At 40.6% G+C, this 24777-nt stretch overlaps 1 protein-coding gene across 1 annotated transcript; it reads right to left on the bottom strand.

Moving 5' to 3' along the window:
• Positions 1 to 7: 7 nt before the first annotated feature.
• On the bottom strand, positions 8 to 23011 carry KPNA7 (karyopherin subunit alpha 7). The gene is made up of 10 exons (XM_016158276.2): positions 22919 to 23011; positions 21212 to 21340; positions 13650 to 13732; positions 12938 to 13206; positions 11527 to 11609; positions 8987 to 9250; positions 7254 to 7487; positions 5694 to 5876; positions 2389 to 2535; positions 8 to 269 (listed from the first exon to the last, which is right to left on the bottom strand). Exons 1-10 carry the CDS (start codon positions 22982 to 22984, stop codon positions 159 to 161), a joined length of 1569 nt encoding a protein of 522 aa, XP_016013762.2. The 5' UTR covers positions 22985 to 23011; the 3' UTR covers positions 8 to 158.
• Positions 23012 to 24777: the final 1766 nt, after the last annotated feature.

The raw sequence follows: 24777 nt of genomic DNA, 5'->3' as shown, positions 1-24777 counted from the left end.
CCACATATTCTTAGGAGGTGAAATGCGTATTGCTTTAAGACACAAGTGGTTTAACCGCATTTTTGATAGAAGTGAAAGTGTCGAAAATTTTATTACTATTCAGTTTAAAAAGCTTTATACCAGGACACAGGAGTGCTGCTTCTTAAAGAAGTTAACCTTTAGGGTTTGATCCTTGGTTCAGAAGCTGTGGAGCTTTGGTATTTTTTTAAGTACTTTAAGAATTCATGATCTTGGTCCAGGTCTGGCAATAGTGTGCCATTTTCTTCTTCCTTCAGGGGAGAATAGATATTGTGACCCTTTCAGGCTCTCAACACATTATCACCACACAAGTGACTCCTTAACCTCCTTAACATCTTCTGTGGATTACACTTTGCTCTAAATTGGCCTCAAGGCTCCCTCAAAGGAAAGACTGAAGGAGGGAACCATTGAAATTTCTCAAGATGGACCTTAAATGCAGTGTTTTTGTGTGTGTGATAAAACATACATTATTATAAAATCTACCATCTTCGATCATTTTTAAGTGGAGAGTTCAGTGGCATTAAATACTTTCACATTGTTGTACAACTGCCATCATCCACCTCCAGGATTTTTTTTTTCTTTCCAAAGCACAACTCTGTGCCCGTTTAATGACTCCTCACTCCCCTCGCCCTCTCAGTCCTTGGAAACCACCACTCTACTTCCTGTCTCTATGAGTTTGACTACTCTAGGTCCCTTATGTAAATGAAATCATACAGTATTTGTCTTTTTGTGTCTGGCTTATTTTTAAATGCAGTTTTGATACTCAGAACACTAGCCTTACAGTGAGTAAGGATACAAGTAGGTATGGCTGTTACTTCTAGATGAGTCTCCAACCTGGATCCCTTATACAATTCCTATGGACCTGAACCTCCTTATTTAATAGACAGGTCTCCTAATTATAAGGTTTTCATAGAAGCTTTAAATTCAGATGATACTAATCACCACTCTGGGTCTTCTCTGCTTTGAGAGCATCCTTGGTCCCAGACCAAGATTAGCAGCTGCTGGTTAGCAACAATCACCACCCTGGTCGCACTTACTGTATGGCTTTGAATTTTGTTGATGAGTCAAGTTTGACACCTAACAGAGTATCATTCACTCTTTAAACCCCTAACCCCATGTTTACCTGGCCACTTGAGAACTTTGAGCTCACCTTCCTTATATAAAAATATGTAACACAATGTAAATTAAAACCACAATTAGATACCACTTCACACCCATTAGGATGGCTATGATAAAAAAGAAAAACTATCATTGGTGAGGATTTTGAGAAATGGGAACTCTCGTAAGATGGTGTATTCACTATGAATAAAAGTATAGTGGTTCATTGAAAACTAAAAACAGAATTACTATATGATCTGGCAATTCTGCTTCTGAGTCTACACCCAAAAGAATTGAACGTGGAACTTGAGGAGACATTTGTACTTCCATGTTCATAGTAACGTTATTAACAATAGCTAAAAGGTAGAAATAACCCAAGTGTCCAGCAATGCATGAATGGATAAAATGTGGTATATCCATACAATGGAACATTATTCAGCCTTCAAAAGGGAAGGCATTCTGACATTTGCTACACAACAGGGATGAACCTTGAAGACATTATGCTAAGTGAAATAAGCCAGTCACAGAAAGACATATACTATATGAATCCACTTAAGTGAGGTAGTTGGAGTAGTCAAATTTACAGACACAGAAAGCAAAATGGTGGTTACTGGGGACTGGAGTGGGGTGGGGAGTTATTGTTTAATGGATACAGAATTTTGGTTTAGAAAGATAAAAAGTTCTGAGATGGACAGTGGTGATAATTGCACAGCAATCTGAATGTAAATACCACTGAACTGTACACTTTAAAAAAACTGTTAGAATGGTACATTTTGTTATGTATATTTTACCACAATAAAAGAGAGTTTAAAACAATGTCTAAGGTTATTTGATCATTATTCCCTGCTCCTAGAGTTTGTCCCCAAACATTATATTCTAGAAAGACAAAATGCAGTGAGTAGCAAAACAATGTTTCCAAACCTGGCCTGCCTCAGTTGTTTGTATTTTTCAATAACAAGTCACTTTAGCATCATATCCCCTCCCATCCTACTCCCCACCCCAAAGAATGCAAGTAGGGAAAAGAGTGCAAAATTTGAAACCAGAGGCAACATAACAAGCTTCTATGGGGCTAGAACAGGTTCCAGAAGCCTGTTCTATGAAAGGGCAGCCCACACAACACGGGGAGGGAAGAAACTCAGAGCTGTCACCAGAGAAGCCCATCTGTCCCTTCATGCACCTCACAGTGGCAGTGCAGGCACCTGCCAGGTGATCACCTGTTGAGGTGGCCCACCAGGAGGTATGGGCACTCCTTTACACTCAGAAGTCACCTACCTCACCAAAGTGGTTCTCTATAATGCTCAAAGCAGTCAGGGCAATGTGTTGGTTCTCATGAAGTTGCAAAGCCTCGATTCTGTCAACCCCACCAAGTTCTTCGATCAGGAGACACAGGTTTTCTCTCTCTGAAAGCTTCTCTGCTGCCTGGGGGTGGGAGAGAGAAGCAAGATTCTGGGCAAAAGCCCGAGGGGATGCAGTTTGGCCCATGGGTCTAACCAAGGCTCCCGCGCCAGGACAGGCAGTCTGGGCTTCACTTTTCCTACACTGACATGATTATCTTCCCGCTTTGGATATTTATGTTATGTGTACTTAGGTTTCTTTTCACCACACAAAATACACCATTTTTTTTTTCTGAATGTGCTGCCATCCATAAATATATCACTATTGCTATTTAGTAGCTATCCTCATTCTAATTAATAGAAATTGTTTTAAATAACAGTTTGAAAGAGTGTTCCAGCAATGCTATGTAAATGCAGGTGTTTTGGCCCTGCACTCTGAGCGCATTGAGAGAGAAGCCAGGAGGCCCTCAGTAACGGCAGCTGCACCACAGCAAACTGTGAAGTCCCTGGAAACAATGTGAGAGGGTTTAATTCAGTTCTGGTCATCAGATTTATCATGGGGCCTGCCTATCCATTCACTCCAACATGTGTCTATATGCGATAAGTGAGGCATACAAAACTAAAAATACAGATGTGATTTAGAGAAGGCCTTTTGTAACCCGCAGAAAGTATAATCTAGTAAATTATCAGAGGTTTACATTAGAGAAGATGTGCCCAGAAGCCTTGGAAAGTAACACAAGATCTTAATAAGCAAGGCTGTGCCAGGTTGATCATAGGATGACATTCTCAGCAGAAGGACCATAAGGACAAAGTTTTGAATGAGTAAGTGCTGTGTGTTAGGAGAAGAGGGAGTAGTTCTGAGAAACAGCATATATGGGGGAAGTGGAGAGAGATAAATAAAAAACTGTGGTGTCGTATCTGGAAGGCCTCTGCTCGCTTTTTTTATGAGTAGAAATAAAAAACCTCCTGTGGATCAAATTCATCCTTCTTTGAGCCATACTGTTTACCTGATGACAGTCTATACTGTTTGTCTAAGCCTTGACACCTTCTAGGTCTATCTGTAGGTCCAAATGAGTTACTGGTTTTGAGGAAAGAAACTAGGGCAGGAATCCACACGCTAGGTTAGCCTCAGAAAGAAGACTGGGCCATGGGGGACCACCCAGGGCAGCAAAAGCCCTGAAGAAGGATTTTGGACCCTAACAGTAAATGCCCCCAAAGTTACTTCAAAGAACCCAAGCTACACTCTGCTGCCCATTTGAAGCTTTCTGTCTCAGCTCAATCTTTCTAACGTACTGTCCCAAGTGCCTCTATCTTGGACTTCACTGGTCCATCAGATGTGATTTGCTCAGACTCTGCCCAGAAAAAAATCCCAAGTGTTTAATTTAAATGAAGCAGATGAAGTTACATTTCTATAGCTCGCAAGTGTGCTTTCACAAATTTGTTAGGTCCAACTTTGTCTACAGGTTGTCAAGTCTCTACTCTTTGTCTGTGTGATGTGCTCAAAGTCTCAGTGTCTAGTTAGTTGGGCTGTGTTTCAAATCTGTTCTTGACTCAGGTCTATTCTTTCCAAGACAGTTACATGAAAAGGGTGCTTCAAGTGGGCTTTCAAAAGGAGTTCCCTGGTGTTACTTTAAAACTTTTCTAAAAGACCTTAACCAAGATGGCACCAGATGGTCCCTGCCTCCTGGTATTCACGCCTTTGTGTAGGCATGAGAGTTGAATAGGGCTGACCTGTGTAATCAAGAGGATATTGTTGAAATGACACCCTTTATAGGTCCTAAAAGACATGGGGAATTCTACCTTGCTTTCTTAGACTATGTGCTCCAGAGGAAGCCAGATAACATCAGGTGAGGACACTCAGGTAGTCTTATGGAAAGGTCCATGTGGTGAGAATAACTTGCCAACATGTGAGTGAGCCATCTTGGAAGCTGATCCTGGAGACTCTATCAAGCATTCAGATGAGACTGAAGCCCTAGCTGACTGACATCTTGAACCTCATGAGAGACTCCGAGCCGGAACCTTCCAGCTGAACTCTCCCCTGATTCCCAATCCCAGGAACTGCATGAGATGATGTTTGTTTTAAGCCACAAGGGGTAATTTGTTATTTAGCAAAATAGAACTGACACAAATAGTACAAAAATATTGGCTTAACTTAACTTAGTTTCGGAAGTAAGGATTTTCTAGACTTCTAATTCAAAGCTTTGTAGTCCGTTTTCCTGGCCATATAGTTGAACAGAACAGGAGCTCCAGCATGGCCCCGAGGATCGATCCCAGCTAACTTCCTGCTGCTCCTTCAAGTGTATCCTGTTTTAGCCTTCTGAAAGGCTTAGCTGTGCGGCTTGCTGACTACTTTTTTTCTTCTTCAAACCTTCTCACTCAGAGTAAGTGACAAACCTTATGGATTTGGCCCCTGGAGCCTTGAACCTGACCCCCCCCCCCCGCCCCCGTCCCCACCAACCTTTCCTTTGCTCTGCTCTGGCCACACCCTCCTCCTGCTCTTCCTTTCACCTAGAATGTCCTTCCCCAGATACCCACAAGACTTACCCATTTCTTTGAAATCTTTGCTTTAGCATTATTCCTTAGAGAAGTTTCTCCTGACTATTGCATGCCAGAGATCACCATTCCCTCCTCACTCCGAGCCATCACTGACTACTTCTTTACCAGATATAGTTACCTACCCCTCCCTACCTGATGTGTCTGTTCCCCTCCTCACTACCACACAGCCCTATGAGACCAAGGACCCTGCTCTGCCATCTCCTGAGCATCTAAGCACTGCAGGACACAAAGACACTGTTTGAAAGGCCTCTTGCTACTGTTATCCATAGAATGTGTGGTCAGGGAAGGGATAGGGGAGTAGAGAGGAAAGATAATTCTACTTGGGTTTTAAAAACCAAATTGTTTACTTATGCCACCACCATTTACACACACACACATCCACACACACACACACACACGCACACACATCCACGTCAATGACAAACCTTAGTAGTCTTTCAATTTTGTTACTAATGACAAGTCAAAAGCCAATTTGTTAGCTTGTTTTTTTGAGTATGTTGTTGTGGCTGTTAATTGTTTGTTTGGCTTGGTTTTTACAGTTAAAGACTCTCCATTGAGAATTAAAAGCAAAATTTACCAATGTCAAAAAAAAATGAATGAAAAAAAAGAAAAACAAAAGAAACAAATTAAATGCCTTAAGTTTAGAGATTGCTATTTAAAGAAAGCAGCCTGTTCAGAACAGCTCACCTGGAGGAGAAAAGTGATGATGTCAAGGATGATGATGACAATTTTGGTGTCTTGGATGGCAAGCAGGTTCACCAGTGGCTCCAAGACTCCAGAGCGAACAAGCTGGATCAACTGGTCCACAGTACCCCCTGTTGTGAAGTTAGCCACTGCCCAGATGGCCTCTTTCTGGACTTTAAAATCTCCCTGCAAAAAGAGGACATTTACATTCTTTATGGAGCCTGAAGAACTCAAAGTGATGCTAACTCAGTTCAGTCTCCAGATAGGCTGACGATGGCGAGGACTATATGTGAAATTTGCACAGAACACCTTGGCAACTTGCCTCTAGATCTTGAGCAGAAGACAGTGTCTTTGAGATGCCAAGAAAGAGGCAGGCAGACTCATTCGGGCTTTTAGAGGGATGTTCTAGGTTCAAACAGACTCGTTTCCTTAAGTCAGGTTATGGGAAGAATAGAACCAAGGCAAACCAATCCAGGGAATTGATATAGATTAGAGATTATGTTTGAATTTGAGGTTACAGAGACCTATGTCTACATTTCTAGTCTTTCTGCCCCAGTAACGCTTTGGGCCAGAAACTCCATAGCTATGAAGTTGAACGCACAGATGTGATCTTGGGGACTGAGACAGCACAGAGGTGACAGAGGAAGGCCACTGAAATATCACTCAATTCATCCCTTGTATTTGTAAAAAGCAGTTGGCCCAGAGATATGGGAGTAATTTATCACAGATACTTCTATCTCTGGACAGAAGAATTATTCCCATTTTGTGGCCTGGGAAAATTGTGACCTCAGTTAAAAGCAAAAATCAAAAACCAAACAACTTAAGGCTCTAAGCAAGCTATAGTTCAAAAAGCACAGTTTGAAATAAGAGTATTTCTTGATTCATGACAGGATGTTTCTGATTAGAATATGTACAGACTCATAGTAGAACACAGGATAGGAAGTGTCTAATTAATTGGAAAATGCTGTGATTTCGGTTGCATACCTGGCCTAACTTTTCATAGTTAATGAAAACCTGGGGCCCACTACCCAACCCCAAGCAGAAATGCCTAATCAGGAAAACACAGCTCATCCATTAAAAGGTGGCGATTAGAAATGCTGGATTTTCTGTGTATATTATCACTTTAATCAAGGTGATTTTTATGCACAAAAGGCCATCTGCCTTCAGTGTATAATATCACCATAACTAGATATGTTTTTCTTCCTTCAGCAAAACAAAATCTTTTTCCTCCTTCGGCAAGTAGAGAGTGGATGGCACATTCTTTTAACACTACATACAGATAAGCCATTTTACCAGCTCAAGATTTTTCTGGATATTTGAGCTGTGGGGCCACCCTTTCATTGAACAATGCTTGTTTAGTTCTCTAAATTTTTCATGAGTTATCCAAAACGAGATGCCCTTACCCCTTCCTTTTTAAGGGAGAGCTAGAAAACTAACGTTTCATCGCTTTGTTGTGATCTCAATTCATTTGCTTCTTAGCCTGTGTCTGAATTCCTGAAGGACTTCAATACAGGGCCAGTTGGAAAGTAGCCTTTTGTGGTGGACACTGAGTGTGCCACTTACATTTTTTAGCAGAGCCACCAAGGGAGGCAGTATGTTGCAAGTGATCAGCTGCTGGATGTGCTGGTGGGGTCCTGCAGCAACATTGCTCAGGGCCCAGGCTGCCTCCCTCTGGATGAAGGACTTAGGGTGCATCAGGAGCTGGGGCAGCACGCCCAGCACTCCCGCGTCAATGGCCACCTGGGTCTGGTGATCTGTTCCAGTGACGATGTTCCCCACTGTGCGGAGGGAGGGGGTCTAGAAGAACAAGATTAGAAGTGTAACTGAATATTGCAAATTTATTACAGTGGAAAGTGACAATCACACCAAGATCTGTGCCCTCTCAAACATGAGTCATGCTATGCTTATGGCTGTCTGGAAGCCTGTGAACAATGATTACATCCATGACCCTTATTAATAAAGTACACTTATGGCTGTTGATATGGCTTAAAGGTACTTGACAGCCTCCCAACAGTTCTGGCTTGAGTGAGATAGAGGCCAAGGGATATCTTTATTAAGAAATATGCTGTCCCTTCTATATTCTTACACTGAGAAAACTGTGAAGTTGATTGTACTGTTTATAATGTAATAACATCTACTGAACTTATATTTATCACCAATCTCAAGTTTCTATTGTATATTTAATTGGAGCTAATGAGATCCCAATGGCATTTGTTGGTATCTTCACAACCCCCCTCTCAATAACTCTGAAGGTCCCAGGATGGGTCTACAAATGGGCTCAAGATATCTGTCCTAGGAGGAATGACTATGGATTTATTTCAGTTTCTCTGTACTGTAGTGGCAGCTCAGCACGGCCCATCAACAGTTCTAGAGTTTTCCTAGCCTATTATGCTGTAGTGAGTATCTTACTACTCAAGTGAGAAGTGGAAGTAGTGCCATAAGCCAATCACAGCCTTGCCAGGATTGGCATATTGGCCCCAAGTCCTCAGAATAAGCAATTTGTAGAGTTATAAATATGGGGTTATAAATGTGAACAGGCTCTGTTCACACTCTCCATGCCACCAGCACTAACCCCCAAACTAACCTTGATATCTGAGGACTATTATGCTAATCTCAGATTAGAGTATCACTGAGGCTGCATAATAATATACAGTATTAGGCACGGAAATCAAAAGGGGCACCCACATTTTAAATTATACTTTCAAGAAGTATATTATGTAAGCGACATGTTTTATAACATAGCAAAGCATTTGATACTGGTTTTACTTTTTACATATATCTGAAGTAGTCTTAGAGAACTGGGAAGAGGATAAGAAGGAATTTCCTTTTATATTTGACTAAGAAACTCAAACGTTACAAGAGCTTTACATTAATACACATACACACACACGCGCGCGCACACACACACACACACACACACACATTCTGTATTAGCCAATTTGTTAACTACTGGCATAGACCATTAGGAGGAAAGACCTCAAAAGAAGAGTTCACTGGGTGGAGGGATTATAGGCAATTTTAATTTGGTGCTTTTCTATATTTTTTAGTTATCAGATTAAGAAAAAGTGTGTTACCTAATACCCACTAGTATTTTGGATCAAAATAGACTCAAGAGTCTGGCTTAGAGAGTAGCAGAGACCAGGGAAGAGTAGACGACAAGCTTTGCTCTAGGTGAAGGATTAGGGCTGAGTGTGGAAGGTCTAGGGGTGGGGAAAGAGCAGAGCTTGCTGAAGTGAATCCAACTCACAACTCTAATTGGGATGCCCACACAGACAAATGGGACCTGGGATGTTTACCAAGACGTTGAGTTCTGAGCTGGTCATGAGATCAACCAGCCTGGGCAGGACTCCTGTGTCGACCACGTGGCCAATGCGCTCGTTGCTGCCATCGGTGAGGTAGGACAGGGCCCAGCAGGCATCAGAGAGGACCTCGCTGTCTTCGTGTTGCAGGAGGTAGGATAGGATGGGCAACATTTGCTTCACTGCCTTTTGGCAAGGGTACGGGTTCTTGTTTCGGCACAGGTTGGACAAGGTCCATGTGACGTTCCGCAGAAATGTAATCTGTAATGAGAAACTGCTTCAAGCATCAGGTGCAGGGAAGAAAAAATGCAAACTGCAGTATGTCCTTGCCATCTTTAATCAATATTATTGACCAGCACGAACCAGAGCATCTGAGCTTCAAACAGGAATTTTTTCTAGGTCATGATGTATACTAGGAACACAGAGAATGACCTTTATGCTTTCTATTCAAATGTTAGATGGAGGTTTCCTTATATTCTTCAAAATGTCCTTTCCAACTCCACTCAATTGATGACCTCATTTCATTTTTCATTGGCAAAACAGAGATGAATTGGGAGTTACTTGTTCTTCCCACCAGTCTATAACCAACATGTCATAACTACACTTCTGATCTTCTATTCAAGGATCAAGAGAATCTTACCCTGCCTGTGGATTCCATCGCTTTGTGCCCTTAAAAATTCTGTCCCCAGGATGACCCCTCTTCCCTGGATCACTCCTACCCATATAAAAACACCCTCTGCAACCTCAACCTTCAACTGTGACCATTGGCATCTTCCCTGCCATCACCCCACTTCTATTTTTCAGGGTCCATCCTCAAGGAGCCATCTGTATCCATCATCAACCTGTGGCTTCCCATCTGCGCTTCTGCCCCATTTAGTCTGGATTTGGCCCTTACTTCTTTGAAGTTGGTGATGAAATCAGCTCCTTCCAAGTCACCAAATCCCAGAGCTGCTTTCTAGTCCTAAATTTACTGTCCCTCTCAGTTGCATTTAGTAGCATCTATGACACCAAACCTGGTTTTCTATTGTTGGATGGGCTGTTTCTTCTCAATCTTCTTGGCAGGTCTGCCTGACTTCTGAAGGTCAGAGCCCCCAGGACTTGGTCCTGGGTTCTCCTCACACTCTAGGTCAGGGGTTGGCAAACTTTCTGTAAAGGGCCAGATAGTAAACATATTCACCTTTGCAGGTCCAGAGAGTCTCTGTTAGAACTAGTCAACTCTGCCTTTGTAACACTACAGAAGCCACAGATGATATATATGTAAATGAATGGGCATGGCTGTGCTCTACTAAAACTTTATTTACAAAAGCAAGTAGCTGGCCAGGTTAGGTTTGCTGACCCCTGCTCTAGTTGATCTTGCTCAGCTGGATGATATATGTGGTGCACAATTTTCTAGACCTTAAAATACACTGATGTTGCTGCAATGGTACCTCTCACTCACTTTGATTTAATATGTATGACTAAGGCTCTGATTCCTTCTTCCCTCCATCTTCCTCATTTCTCTAGGGCAGTCATCTAAATAATCTGACCCAGAACCTGGGGCATCCATGCTTTTTTTTCCCCCTCACTTCTGTATCTAGAAGAGTGGTACCCACGATCCATCTGCTTCACCATTTCCCTCTGCTATAATCCTACAACAAGCAGCCAGAAGGGTCTTTTTGAAAGATCAGACCATTTCACTTTCTGCCTAGAAACACTCTAAAGCAGGAGTCCCCAACTGGTAGTGGTCTGTGGCCTGTTAGGAACAAGGCCACACAGCAGGAGGTGAGTGGTGGGTGAGAGAAGCTTCATTTGTATTTGCAGCTGCTCCCCAGTGCTAGCCTCACCACCTCAGCTCAACCTCAGATCATTGAGCATTAGATTCTCATAGGAGTATCGGTCCCTTGTGCTGAAAAGGTTGGGGACCACTGTTTTAAAGGGTTCCTTGTGCCACCTGGATGATGTCCAAGTCCCTTGCCCTACTTCCCATCTTACACTACTTTCTCCTTGAAAACTCTCTTGGTCATGCTGGCCTTTTCCAGAATCAATCATATAAGATTTTCTCTCACCTTGAGGCTAGGTGTGTATTCCCTTGGCTTTTGGAAGCTACCTTCTCTTCATTTTTTGTTTGAGGCAAAGCTAGAACTCAAATTTAATTTCTAATCCAGGGAGTCCTCTCTTGTTGCTACATCAATCAATTTTGACTCTAAGGTTCAAAACCTAGACCCTGTTATTTAGGAAAAGAACTGGTGAGCCACTAATTCTATCTGTGCCCCTTGAATAGAGAGCTAAGTCACCTACTTTTGTAGGACTATAAGCTTAGAAAATCCTTAATGGACTTCTTCCAATGTTGCTAAAAGAAAGATCAGCCCTACTGTTTGCTGAGGACAAATTTGGATCAATTTCTACCCAAAGTGATGTTCAGTCCTAGGACTTCTTTATAATTGCCATCATAAGAGGCCAGGCAGTAACCACATAGCTCAACATTGATTTGGAAGAACTTCCCCAATTTCTCAACTTTTACCTTACGTAGGTAGGTTTTCTAATTTAAAGACACTCACTGGTGTGGTTGATGAAACCAGGGCCAGTAGATGTGGGATAGCGTTGCTTGAGATAACAAAATCTCTTAATTCTGGGCCATCACCTACAAATAGATAAGAATATGACATTCAAAGAAGGAACAAAGAGAATCCTAGGGCAGGTGACTTATTTTTTAAAAGTCTGTATAAAGGGAGAGAGTCCCAAACTCATTCCTGCATTGGGCGTGTAGGCAGTATAGCCCTGAACTGGATCTTGGGTCTCTAACATGCTAGCTGGGTGGACTGGCCTGGTGTGGGAAGCAGGTACCACACAGCAGCAATTGCCATAAGCAGAGTCTGTGAACACATAAAGAAGCCAGCCAGCTGGGCCCAGACAGTGCATTCTAAATGCTGAGGGCATTTTACAGCATGGTTCTCAGGAAGACGAAGGCCATTGCATACCAAATTGTCTTCCCAGAAGATTTTGGCACAGGGCAGTAGCTTCCAAATGCAACTCAGAACAAAGTCTAGAAGATGGCTAGGTGTTAGCCATCAGCTATCTATGACTTTGGCTAAAATACCAATTTTAGACCGCTAGAAGTCACCATTGGGCAAGGCATAAGTTACATTATACTACCCAATTTTGCCTGTTCCTTACTGAATCAAGCAAGATAAGAGACAAAGTTTCTGCAATAGGTGCCTTATTTCTGAAAGCATTTAAAAAGCAGACTGATTTTATATTCTGTTTGTTAATCCCAGTATCTGAAGTCCTTGGAGGTCTAATCATACTATTTGTTTTTGCTGACTCAGTCACAGTGGGGTGTTGATTCTCTGAACTTGAAATGCTAATATTTGGCTGATATTATTTTGTCAAAATCCTGAGAGACACAACTGAGTTAGTTTCCCCGAGGGAGCATTGTATTAATATTCAGCCAGAAATCCGGGAGCTTCCAACCTTGCAGCACTAACTTCAGCTTGTGGTTTCCTGGACCACACAGGGAATACAGCATCAAGTCCCAAATCTACAAGGCCAATTTTAGGACTATGTAGGCAAGACTTTTACCCCAAGCAAATAAATTGTTTTGTATGTTCCCTTGGCAACTTTCACTAGAGGGAGAATTCTTTCAGGGTCCTGGGTTATGTAAGGGTCTGTCATAAAGCATACACTGCATGAGCCAAAGCCTTGTGTTTTGTTCCCTGAGCCATTAAGACTTTAGGCTGTAGGACCTAGTACTGGCAGGTGATTCTAGGCAACCTGTAGCTTAAATATGCACTGTATTTTCTGGTTTCATCTTCAATTTCTGGGCTCTGAACTTGACTCTGAATTTTGGAAAAGCTGGTTGTATTTTTCTCAGCATTTCTAGGCATTTATACTTAAAATACCAAGTCTGAAATAATATGTAAAGGATGCCCAGCCCACTGTTGTCTTAGCTCCCTGAGGGGATAGTCTCACCTGCTATATTTCCAAGGGCCCACACTGCCTGCTCACACACAGTCATATGCGGGGAGGACAGGAGCCCAACCAAGGGCTGGATGGCCCCTGCTTCCACAACAGCCCGAGTCTGCTCTGAAGTCCCTGAAGCGATGTTGGTGAGAGCCCAAGCTGCTTCGAACTGCAGGCAGGGGTGAAGTGATGACTTCAGGAACTCCACCAGCCTGGGAATGAGCCCCACTTCTACAATCAGTTTTAGAGGAGGGTTCCTTTCTCGGGATAGTAATTTCCTTTGCAGTGAGAAAGAAACAAAACAAAACAAAAAACAAAAAATAAGTCACGCGAATCAGGTTGCTAGAACCTCCTTTCTGGATGTACTTGGCATTCCCAACTATCACGAGAGACAAACAGCTGGGTCAGAGCTACTTAATATCCTAGAGTTTAGCCTATAGCACTTTGCAGTGATGAAGCAACATTTTACCCTTCAGGCATTATCTATCACTGAGATTTCTGTAGAGGCCAATTCAAATTAAGCAATTCATCTCTGACAACATTTGTATATCTTAAGTTGTTTTCAAGGACAGTGTAGAGGAGATATTTTGTCTCACTTTTGGATGGAGTAGCCTTTCCTTATATTGTACGTGCATTCCGCTACTGTCAAGAAACCAAATAGGCCACTGGAGCTCATTTCTAGCCATGAACCTGTAAATAACAGAAGCCTGTTTAGCGATACCTGGCTGCCTGGGTGGCCGGGAAATATAGGTCTGGATCTGAGGCATTCACACCATTGATTATTTCTTGCAGGGTGAGGCTGACCTGCAAGGAGACACACATATTCAGGTCAGAGTTTCTGCTCAAAGGAACCATGGTGGTCATCTAAACTAGCCATCTAAATGATCAGAGCAAGCTGGCTTGAACAGTATGTCCCAATCTTCATGCTGGTCTATATTAGGGAAGAGAAGAACATTTGGTGGATTCATAGAACTCTTGAACACGTCTCGTGCTTTGGGAGAGAGGTAATATTTATCACCACTTGGATCCCCAGCACATTTTTACCACATGCAGTAAGAACATGCTAATGGATGTCAACAAAAATGATAGCGTAAGGACCTCCAAAAACTCTCTCCTCCATTAAAACAAGAAAACTAACAATAGTCAGACTCGACTTTTCAGAACTCTAGAAACTGACCAAAGGCTTGCAGCAATTTGTTTTATTCAAACCTAAGAGAGTTTTCCTATTTAAGAAAAATGTCTAGGTCTAAGTAAGAACAGTGAGCATTGTGATATTTTGCCTTATCTTATTCCCACCCACCTCCAGCTCCGTGGTAGCCTAGAAAACCAACAGCTCAGCAGCCACTGGGGAAGGCAAAATGAGTTGGATGCTCCCTTAAAATCTCATTCCCAGAGAATTATTATTTGACCTGTCCGGTAGTTTCCTGGGAGATCCCATTTGTAAGATTTTCTTTATTTTGACTCAGATCTCACACAATACAAGTCTTTTCCCTGAGGGTATTTGTCAAAAAACAAAGGAAGTTATTTAACTTCACAGCTGCTTGGGGAAGGGGGGGGGTGTGTTGAATAATAGTGGGGGCAAACAATAGACTAACCAAAAAACCCAAAAGGAAAAGCTAGAGAATGAGATGTTTATTGGGGCTTTGAAAGCTCTGACATCTTGAAAATCTAGAAGGCCCTATGCATATACATGGCTGTGTACTTGCTTACATAAAGCTGAGAAGGCCCTAAGCTCTCACCTCTGACTGGCTTTGATGCTACGTACAAACAGACAGTGAAAATTTAAAGCAGGGTTGTTAACTGCCTGGCTGAGTGTTGAAGGCATGCCATAGTATGCACACAGATCCCTTGGCAAAGACTGGTTGAACTTTTGGTTCCAAGGGTTTAAGGAAATCTGTCCAATCATTAACTGACCCCTAAGCTAACTGAACAGAGAACTCGGTGGCCACATAAGAATACAGACTTTACAAAACTAGTTCAGAAGTCACTGAACAAACAAATGACAACCAGCAACAACAAAAATCCTTGGGCCAAAGGGGATCTGATATCCCAAGTGGCCACATTAGATTACTGAAAATGACCAGTTGTCTAAGAAATCGCAAGACATGCAGAGTATGGCAGGTATACATGAAACAAAACAAAACAATCAATAGAAATGTCCCTGAGGAGCCCAAACATTAAACTTACTAGACGAAGACTTTAAATATGGTCAAAGTAAAGAAAACCATATCCAAAGAACTATAGGAAAGTGTGAGAATGATGTCTTGCCAAATAGAAAATATGATAGGAACTATAAATAGGAGCCAACTAGAAATTCTGGGATTGGAAAATACAAAAACTGAAATGAAAAATTCACTAAAGGGGCTCAAGGGCAGATTTGAACACAGAAAATAAATAATTGGTAAACTTAAAGATAGGTCAATTGCAATTATTCACTATGAAAAGATAAGTAAAAAAGAATAATGATGAAAATTAACAGATCCTTACAGATCTGTGAGACACCACCAAGTATACCAACATATGATACATAGTAGGATGGAGAGAGGGAACAGGGCAGAAAAAATATTTGAGGAAATGGTTTCCAAAAACTTACCAAATTTGATGACAAATTAATCTGTACATTCGAGTAGCTTAAAGAACTCTAAATAGGAAAAACCCAAGAGATGAAAACCTGGACACATCATAATCAAACTGTTGAAATCCAAAAACAAAGAGAGGGTCTTAAAATCAGCAAAAGAGAAGCAACACATCACATATAAGGCCTCAGTAAGATTGTGAGCTGATTTATCACCAGAAAATATAGAGACCAAAGAGCAGCAGGATGACACATTCTAAATGCTGAAAGAAAGACTGTCAAGCAAAAATTCTATATGCAGCAACCTGTAATAATACAGTGAAGGAGAAGATAAGACATTCCCAGATAAACAAAAGCAGAGTCTGTTATTAGGAACCCACTCTACAAAAGAGTTCTTCAGGTACTAGAAATAAGACAATAATTCAAGTCACGTTAAGAAATAAAAAACACCAGTAAAGATAAATATAATGGCAAATACAAAAATTATACACAAATATAAATGTTTTTGATTATAACTCTTTTCATATTATTTAAGATGACTGCATAAAACAACAATCATAAATTTATATGGATGGATACACGATGTGTAAAGAGGTAACTTGTATGACAATAAGAGCAAAAGGAGGTAGGGGAAATGAAGCTATATAGGAGAAAATTTTTTATACTATTGAAATTAGATTAACATTACTCCAAACTAGGTTGCTTTAAGATGTTAACTATCCGCAAGACAAAAACTAAGAATAATTTTAAAAATATAGCAAAAGAAACAGGGAAATTAAATTATTAAGCTAGAGAACATCTATTTAACATAAAAAACAGTAATGGAGGAATAAAGGCAAAAAAACCCCCCATAAAACATAGATAACAGCAAAATGGCAGACATAAGTCCTATTTTTTATCAGTGATTGTATTAAATGTAAATATATTAAATACTCCCAATAAAAAGCAAGAATTAGCAGCTTAAATTTTTAAAGCGTGACCAATTACATGCTATCTACAAGAAACATACTTTAGATTCAAAGGAACAAGTGGGTTGAAAATAAAAGAATTGAAAGCATTATGCCGTACAAACAGTAACCAAAGAGAGCTAGAGTGGATATACTAATATTATACAAAACAAACTTTAAGACAAAGACTGTTACTAAAAATGATGACATTTTATAGTAGTCAATTTATTCATCAAAAAATACAATAATTATAAACACATATGCATCTATCAACAGTCCTCAAAATACATGCAGCAAAAACAGACAGAACTGAAGAGAGAAATTAGGAATTCAACAATGATGGCTGGAGACATCGAATCCTACTCTCAATAATAGATGGAACACCTAGATAGAATATTAAGTTAACAGAAGACTTGGGCAACACGGCAAATCAACCAGAACTCCACACTACGGAACAGGAGAATACATATTCTTTTCAAGGGGATGTGGAATATTCTCCATGATAGGCCATGTGTTAGGCCTTAAAACATGTCAACAAATTTATGAAGACTGAAATCATGCAAAATATGTTTTCTAACCACAATGGAATAAAATTAGAAACCAATAATGGAAGAAAATTAGAAAATTCACAAATATATGGAAATTAAACAACAAACACCTAAATAATAAATGCATCAAAGAAAAAAATCACAAGGGAAACTAGAATATAGTTTTTTTTTTGAAACTAGAAAACCGTTTTTGAGATGAAACAAAAACATAAAAAAAAACTTGTAAGCCATAGCTAAAGCAGAGCTTAGAGGGAAATATATAGCCATAAATGCATACATTAAAAACATAGAAAAATCTCAAATCCATCATCTAACTTTATACCTTAGAAAAAAACCTAGAAAAATAAGAGCAAACTAAATTCCAGCAGAACAAAAAAATATTAAATACTATAGTGGAAAGAAATGAAACAAAATGGAAAAATGGTGGTGGTGTGGGAGAGGGGATTGTGAAACCAAAAGTTAGTTCAAAAGATCAATAAAAATGACAAATCTTTAGCTAGGCTGACCAAGAGAAAAAGAGAAGGCTCAGGTTATTAAAATGAGAAATGAAAGTGGGGACATTACTACTAAACTTACAGAAATAAAGATTAGAAACTAGAGGAACAAAGTATGCCAACAAATTAGGTAATCTAATAAGGGGCAAATCCTAGAAACACACAAACTAGCAAAAGTAACTCAAAAAGGAATAGAAAGGAAAAAATATTACACAAAGAGAAGCATAGGCCAGAAGCATAGGCACTAGTGAGTTTTACCAAACATTTAAACAGGAATTAATAGTAATCCTTCTTTGCAAACTCTCAAAAAATAGAAGAGGGAACTTTTTAGCTCATTTTATGGGTCCAGCATTACCTTGATACCAAACCAGACTAAGATATTACAAGAAAAAGTACAAACCAGTATCTCCCATTTTATTTAATGGTAGAAGACTGAAAGCTTTGCCCTTAAGATCAGGAATGAGAAAAGGATGTCCAGCTTTATTACTTTTATTCAACATAATATAGGAAGTTCTAGAAAGGTTAATTAGGCTAAATTAAAAATAAATAAATAAATAACAAACAAATAAATAAATGGCATCCAGATTGGAAAGAAGTAAAACCATTTCTATTTGCAGATGACATGTTTAGATGTAGAAAATCCTGAGGAATACACACACACACACACACACACACACACACAAATTTAGAACTAATAAATAAGGTTTAGGTAAGTTGCAAGATTAACATACAAAAATCAATTTTTTTTATACATTAGCAATGAACAACACAAAATTAAAATTAAGAACAATTTTATTTACAATAGCATTTACAAATCAACTATTTAGTAATAAATTTAACAAAAGTGTAAAATATGCTGAAAATCTCATAAATAAATTTAGAGAGGATCTAAATAAATTGTAAATCATCCTATGTTCATGAATTGGAAGACTTAACATCATTAAGATGGCAATACTCCACAAATTGATCTACAGATTCAAACCAATATCCGTTAAAATCTGAGCTACATTTATTGAAGAAATTGACAAGCTGGTTCTAAAATTCATATGGAAATATATGGGATCCCGAACAGCCAAAATAATCTTGAAAAAGAACAAAGTTGAAAGACTCACACTTTCCAATTTCAAAAGCCATCTACAAGGATACAGAAATCCAGTCTGTGTTGTGCTGACATAAGGATAAATACATAGATCAATGAAAGAGAATTCTAAGTCCACAGATACACCATCACATTTATGGTTAACTGATGTTTGCCAAGGGCATTAAGACTGTTCAATGGGGAGAGGATAATCTTTTCAACCAGTGGTATGGGGACAACTGGATACCCATGTGCAAAACGATGAAATTAAATTAATTCAAAATTTGAATTCAAAATTCACAAAAAATTAATTCAAAATGAACCAATAACCTAAATATAAGAGCTAAAACCACAAAACTCTTAGAAGAAAATCTTCATGACCTTGATGGATTCTTAGATATGATACCTAAAGGACAAGCAACCAAAGGAAAAAATAAATTGGACTGCTTCGAAGTTTAAAACTTTTATGCTTCAAGGATCCTATCAAGAAAAGTGAAAAGACAACCACAGAATGGGAGAAAATATTTGCAAGTCATATCTGGTATCAAGGATATATAAAGAACTCTTACAACTCAACAATAAAAAGACAAATTACTTGATTTAAAAAATGAACACAGCATTTGAATAGACATTTCTCCTAAGAAGATAAACACATAGCCAATAAGAATGTGCAAAAATGCTCATCATTAGTCATTAGAAAAACATCAAAATCATAATATAGCCCTTTGCACCCCCTAGATAGCCATAATCCCAAAATGGGCAAGAACAAGTGTTGGTAAGAATGTCAGAATGCACAATGGTGCAGCTACTTGGGAAAACAGCAGCGTATCTGTTTCCTATTGCTGCTAAAAAAATTGGTACAAATTTAGTTTAAAAGAACACAAACTTATTCTCTCACAGTTCTGGAGGTCAGAAGTTCATAATCAGTTAAATTGGATTAAAGTCAAAGTGTTGGCAGGGCTGGTTCCTCCTGGAGGCTGAGGGGAGAATCTTGTTTCCTTGCCTTTTTCAGCTTCCAGGGTGCCCGCCTGTGTCCCGTAGCATGGGACCTCTCCCTCCATCTTTAAAGCACAACATACTAATCTCTGCTTTTGTCATTATATCACTTTCTGCTCTGACTTGTCCTTCATCCTTCTTATTATAAGGATCAATGTGATTACATTGGACCTATCATATAATCCAGGATAATCTCCCCAATCTCAAGATCCTTAATTGTGTCTACAACGGTCCTTTTTGTCATAAAAGGTGACAACCGTAGGGTTCTGGGGATTAGGAGATGGTGACCTTGGGGAGCTATTATTCATCTTACCACAGGCAGTTCCTCAAAGAGTTAAACAGAGTTATCATGTGACCCTATTCTATTCCTAGGTATGTACCCAAAAGAATTGAAAACATGTTCACATAACATCTTGTACACAAATGTGTATAGCAGCATTATTTATAATAACCAAAAATTAGAAACAACCCAAATGTCTATCAACTAATGAATGGATAAATAAAATGTGTCATGCCCATACAATGAAACACTCACTATTCAGCCACAAAATGAATGAAGCACTAATAGATACTACAACATGGCTGAACCTCAAAAACATGATACTCAGTGAAAGAAGCCAGACACAAAATATATATTACATGATTCTATTTATAAGAAATATCCAAAATAGGTAAATCCATAGGGACAGAAAGTAGATTCGTGGTCACCAGGGGGAATAAGGATGGAGGGGTGACTGCTTAATGGGTATGGGTTTTCTATTTGAGGTGATGAATATGTTGTAAAATTAGCTAGTGGTGATGGTTGCACAACCTTGTGAATATACATACTTCGAAAGGGTGATTTCTATGGGACATGAATTATATTTTAGTTTTTTTAAAGGCATGCTAATAGAGGATAAAAAAGAAAACAACTCCTTCATTTTGTAGTTTCATCTTCCTTGGGCGGACTCTGAGGGGCTATTCTAGACAAGTGAAGCCAAGTAGAGATATGGTGCAGAGACCTACAGCATCTCGGAATGGTTACAGCTCCTCTATTCGATGGCCAAGAACACGTCAGGTCCATTTGCCCAGATTGAACCAATCGCTGCCCTCTAAGCCTGGCGCGGTGGAGTGATGCACGTGGATAGTGAAAGGGGGACACAGACAGTGGTTGATCATAAAAGGCATGACGATACCATGCTACTGGAGTGCTGAGAAGGGGAACCTCCTGGTTAGGGCATTCTAGAAAGGACTCGCAAAAACAGTGTTGGCCAGGAAGTCAATCCGGGATTTGTACTGAGTGAGGTTAGGGTGGATGGAGAAGGCTGACGGGGGGAGCAGCATGCAAGTCCCCTGCAAGTCCTCACATGTCAAGGAGATGCCTCTTAAGAGAAACTTCATGACCCCTCATTTCCTGTTTCTGGCTAAGTGGTGGCAAGTGAATTTTCCCCGTTAGAATACAGATCCTAGACTCACAACCACAAAGATAAGGACTCTTAGCTTTCTGACAAAACCAGTTTGACACTAATCATGATCTCTTCACCTCTTTCCTTTAAGACCCTCAATCGGAGCTTATAAATTCTGAACCAAACATTTTCAAGTCAGAGAAACTTACTAAGGATGTTATTTTACACACAAGTGCTCTAAATGCCATGTTCCAACATACCCCTTTGGTTGGTTGTTCAGAAGCAGGGTCAGGAGAGAGGCTGGTGATATTTCTTCTCTTTAAGGCCTGCTCATCCTTCTTGGCCTTCCGGAGCTGCAGGCTGACTACTATCCGCTGTTGCCGCCTTGCCTAGTGAGGGAAAGAACTGGCACATTTAGGGCCGAGAAGCCAGGCTGTTGTCATGATTAGCCTTTAGAACACCCTGTAAAGCATCTGATGTCATTTTACAGATGCAACAGGCTGGAAGAGTTATGCTCACACAGCTTGGTTTACCTCCTCTGCTTTTTCCTACTACACCATAGATAGGAAAATAGTCAAACTTCCTGAAGTAAAGATCACATAAACCCACGGCAGGCCAAGATTCTCAGCTGTACAGACATCTGAGCAAAGCATCCATGCCCTGAGTCCAAGCGCATCTTCACTGGTGCTGACCAGCTCCTGGAGAGCAGGCCTGGGCCTTCCGCCTATGCGCTGACAGCTGGGCCTGTTAGGGAATTGCTCTCTAGGTCATTCAAACCTTGATCCAGTCCCAAGAGTTTTACTTGGAGACCAGAGTGAGGGAGATTAAAATTAAAAATATAAACAACTCTCTTTATACTAAGTGAAACTCAGACCTTACAGTATTGAGAATCCTGGGGAAATGATCTAACCTATGTGGATAGACGAGTTTTAGGTTGAAGGCTTTTTTAAGTGTTAATTTAAGGAAGTTTATATATATTAGCTATTCTGGTTCCTTACACAAGCCATGTACTTCTTGCTTGAAAATAGGGTCACTGTGGTGTTATCTAACAAGGCGGGGACACCTTCGGGGCCCACTGAGCCAATTGTACTGCTGCCCCATCACTAGGTGGTCCCTGTGTCTTCTCCCTTCTCATCTCCTGGTCCTTCCCTCTGCTCGCCACAGAGGGTTCAATTCCTTTGTTCTAATTGGTTTCCTTTTATCTGTAGTGGTCTTGGGAGCCAGACAGTGACGCTTGTCTGAAAGGGTATAACAGTGATTTGGCCGAGTGGTATCCTAACTGGCCAGCTGTGACCCTGTGCTTTCTCATCCTTGGCTGTCCTTTAGATTCCCAAGGCATACTCAACCTTCTATGATATAACAATCAACATACACAGATGTGAGACACAGAGCTAGAGCCAGAAAACTGAAACCTGAGAAACTGAATGAGAGTTAGAATCCACATACAGCACAGGCTCCCTGCCCCAGGCCCTTGTGGTTGGCCCAGCCGGAAGAACAGTCTGGATGTTTCAATTCCAAGTTCTATTTCTGGAAGTCACGCTTGCTGACCATACTGTATTGCAAACATTTTAGCTCCTTGGTAAGCCTTCTTGACATGAGTAGCTGCAGCTAAGCGTTTGATACCAGGCATTTGGCGCTGCTATACATTCCCTAAGAGGAAGTTATCAGCTCTGTTTCATAGATGAAAAAACTGAAGCTCTGCATAATAGTTTCAAGATCACATGGAGACCTTGATTTAAGCCCACAGTTGCCCGACTCCAAAGTCCTTGAACTTTCGTCCCCCTCATCCTCAAGATTTTAGTATAAAAATCTCAAACACACAGAAAGAAAATTTGAAATGAACATTTTGCTGTATTTGCTTTGTCACCCCCTTCTCCCCACCCTCCACTCCATTTTTGATGCATTTCAGTCACATGCTTTTTACTGTGCTAGTCCTTGACATAGTGAGGCAGTTGCTTCATACTTACAGATGCATCTTTGCCTCTGTACTTAAATTTTCTCAGCCTCTCTTCTGGAGCTTCTAAAGTCGGCATGCTGACTGGAATAAGTAAACCACCTGTCGGCAGGACAGTTGCAAAGAGATATTCAGTATCCAATATGTGGGCTATTATGTTATAGCCAATGAGCTCTAAGTCCTTAGAGGACTCACAGGGGGATGGAGAGCAGACTCAGGAAGTCTGCTTCCATAGGCGTCAACATGTCAGGCCAGTAGGTGATGAGCACCGTGGGAACTTGGAGGGGAGCAGCCCTGGGCTGCAGGAGTACAAGAAACCTCTTAAAGGCAGTGTAGTCTGAACTAGGCCTTTGATGGCTCGGGCAGGCTGGAAGTAAAGCAACGAACCTTCCATGTGGCTGAGTCCAAGGAGTTAAATACAGAGCATATATGCAGGACAGTGAGTCTAATCAGGCTACGAGAGAAAGACGGCTCTCTCCTCCCACACCCAATCCACTGGGACACTGGGTCAGGACAGGCTCAAGCGTGACCTACTCCTTTTAAATTTTTGGTAGACTAACTCAACCCTGGACCAGACCACCAACTTTCACCCACATTACTGCAATTGCCTCCTAACTATACCCGCTTCTTCACCATTGCCTTATTCTAATATGTTCTCTCCACAGTAGCCAAAGAAAAGAATCTGATTGTCATTTCTCTCACTTAAAGACTCTCCACTGGAGGCCTACTGATATTAGAAGAAAATTGAAACTCCTTGTGATGCCTTGAGCATGCTGGTCCCAGCCCACCCCCTCCCCAACAACTCTTTCTCACCTAAGAATCCAAGTATCTTCCCACTTGGTTTGTTTTATTTTCTCCATAGCTTTTACCACCACCCAACATTTTCTTGTGCATCTTCCTTCTCCCACTCCCAATGACAATGGGACCATGTGTGTCTTAGGTACAACTCCTTTGCCCCTTCACAAAGCATGGCATAGTGTAGGTACTCAAATATTTATTGGATGAGGGTGGTGGGTGATAAGATCACAAATTGCACTGGCCCTCAATTAGAGGAGGTTATTCAAATCGGGCCAAGTTAAACTTTCTACAAAGTGGCAGGGAATGACATTTTTTACATGCACTCAATGAATATCTGTCTGTTTTCAAGTATATGGAATGGGCCAGACTCCATGATAGAAAGGAGAAAGCTGGATCAAGAAGACCATTCTATTGACTCTATTCTTGAGTGCATACAACTGAGAATAATTTGGATAAGAAAGACTAATCTAGACCTATTAATTTGAAAAAGACAGTGTAAACAACTTGGAGAATTTTGTGAATAGAGGGCTAAGTCTGATGTCTCAAGAGGAGATGAACTCTCTGTGAGAATAGAACAAGAATTGAGCCTTGATGACTTTATATTAGGACCCAAAAGAACAAAGACTAGCAAGAGGCTATGAGAAAGAATGGAATCTGAGACAGGACAACAGTATATAGTTTCAAAGGCATTGCCGGAAACAGCAGCTACCAGGCCAAGGGCAAGTCCCCAAACCAAAGCACCACAAACCAGCCACAGCAAGATAGGAGAACACATCAGCTGAGGCTTCATTGTGGTGACTTTGCCTGTTTCAAAGCATTGATTTCCTTAGGAACTTGGGCAAAAAGAGCCTATAACTACAAATCTGCAAATGGGAAATGCAAATTGCTTCCTGGAGTTGTCTACCTGCCATGACCCCTGGAAGAGCCCAATCTAGAGAGGTGGAGAGTGACACAGTGGTTCAAAGGAACATAGAGGAAGCTCCCAATCATTCTGTTAACAAGGTCGTGTTGGTCGCCTCCTATGTAAAAGGGCCTCAGTGATACCTATAGTCCTTCAGTTTCTGTGTATTTAGC

Source organism: Rousettus aegyptiacus, unplaced genomic scaffold, assembly GCF_014176215.1.
Source record: "Rousettus aegyptiacus isolate mRouAeg1 unplaced genomic scaffold, mRouAeg1.p scaffold_m13_p_7, whole genome shotgun sequence".
NCBI lineage: Eukaryota > Metazoa > Chordata > Mammalia > Chiroptera > Pteropodidae > Rousettus > Rousettus aegyptiacus.
The sequence above is the reverse complement of the archived record's forward strand: the minus strand, read 5'-3'. Positions and strand labels throughout refer to the sequence as shown.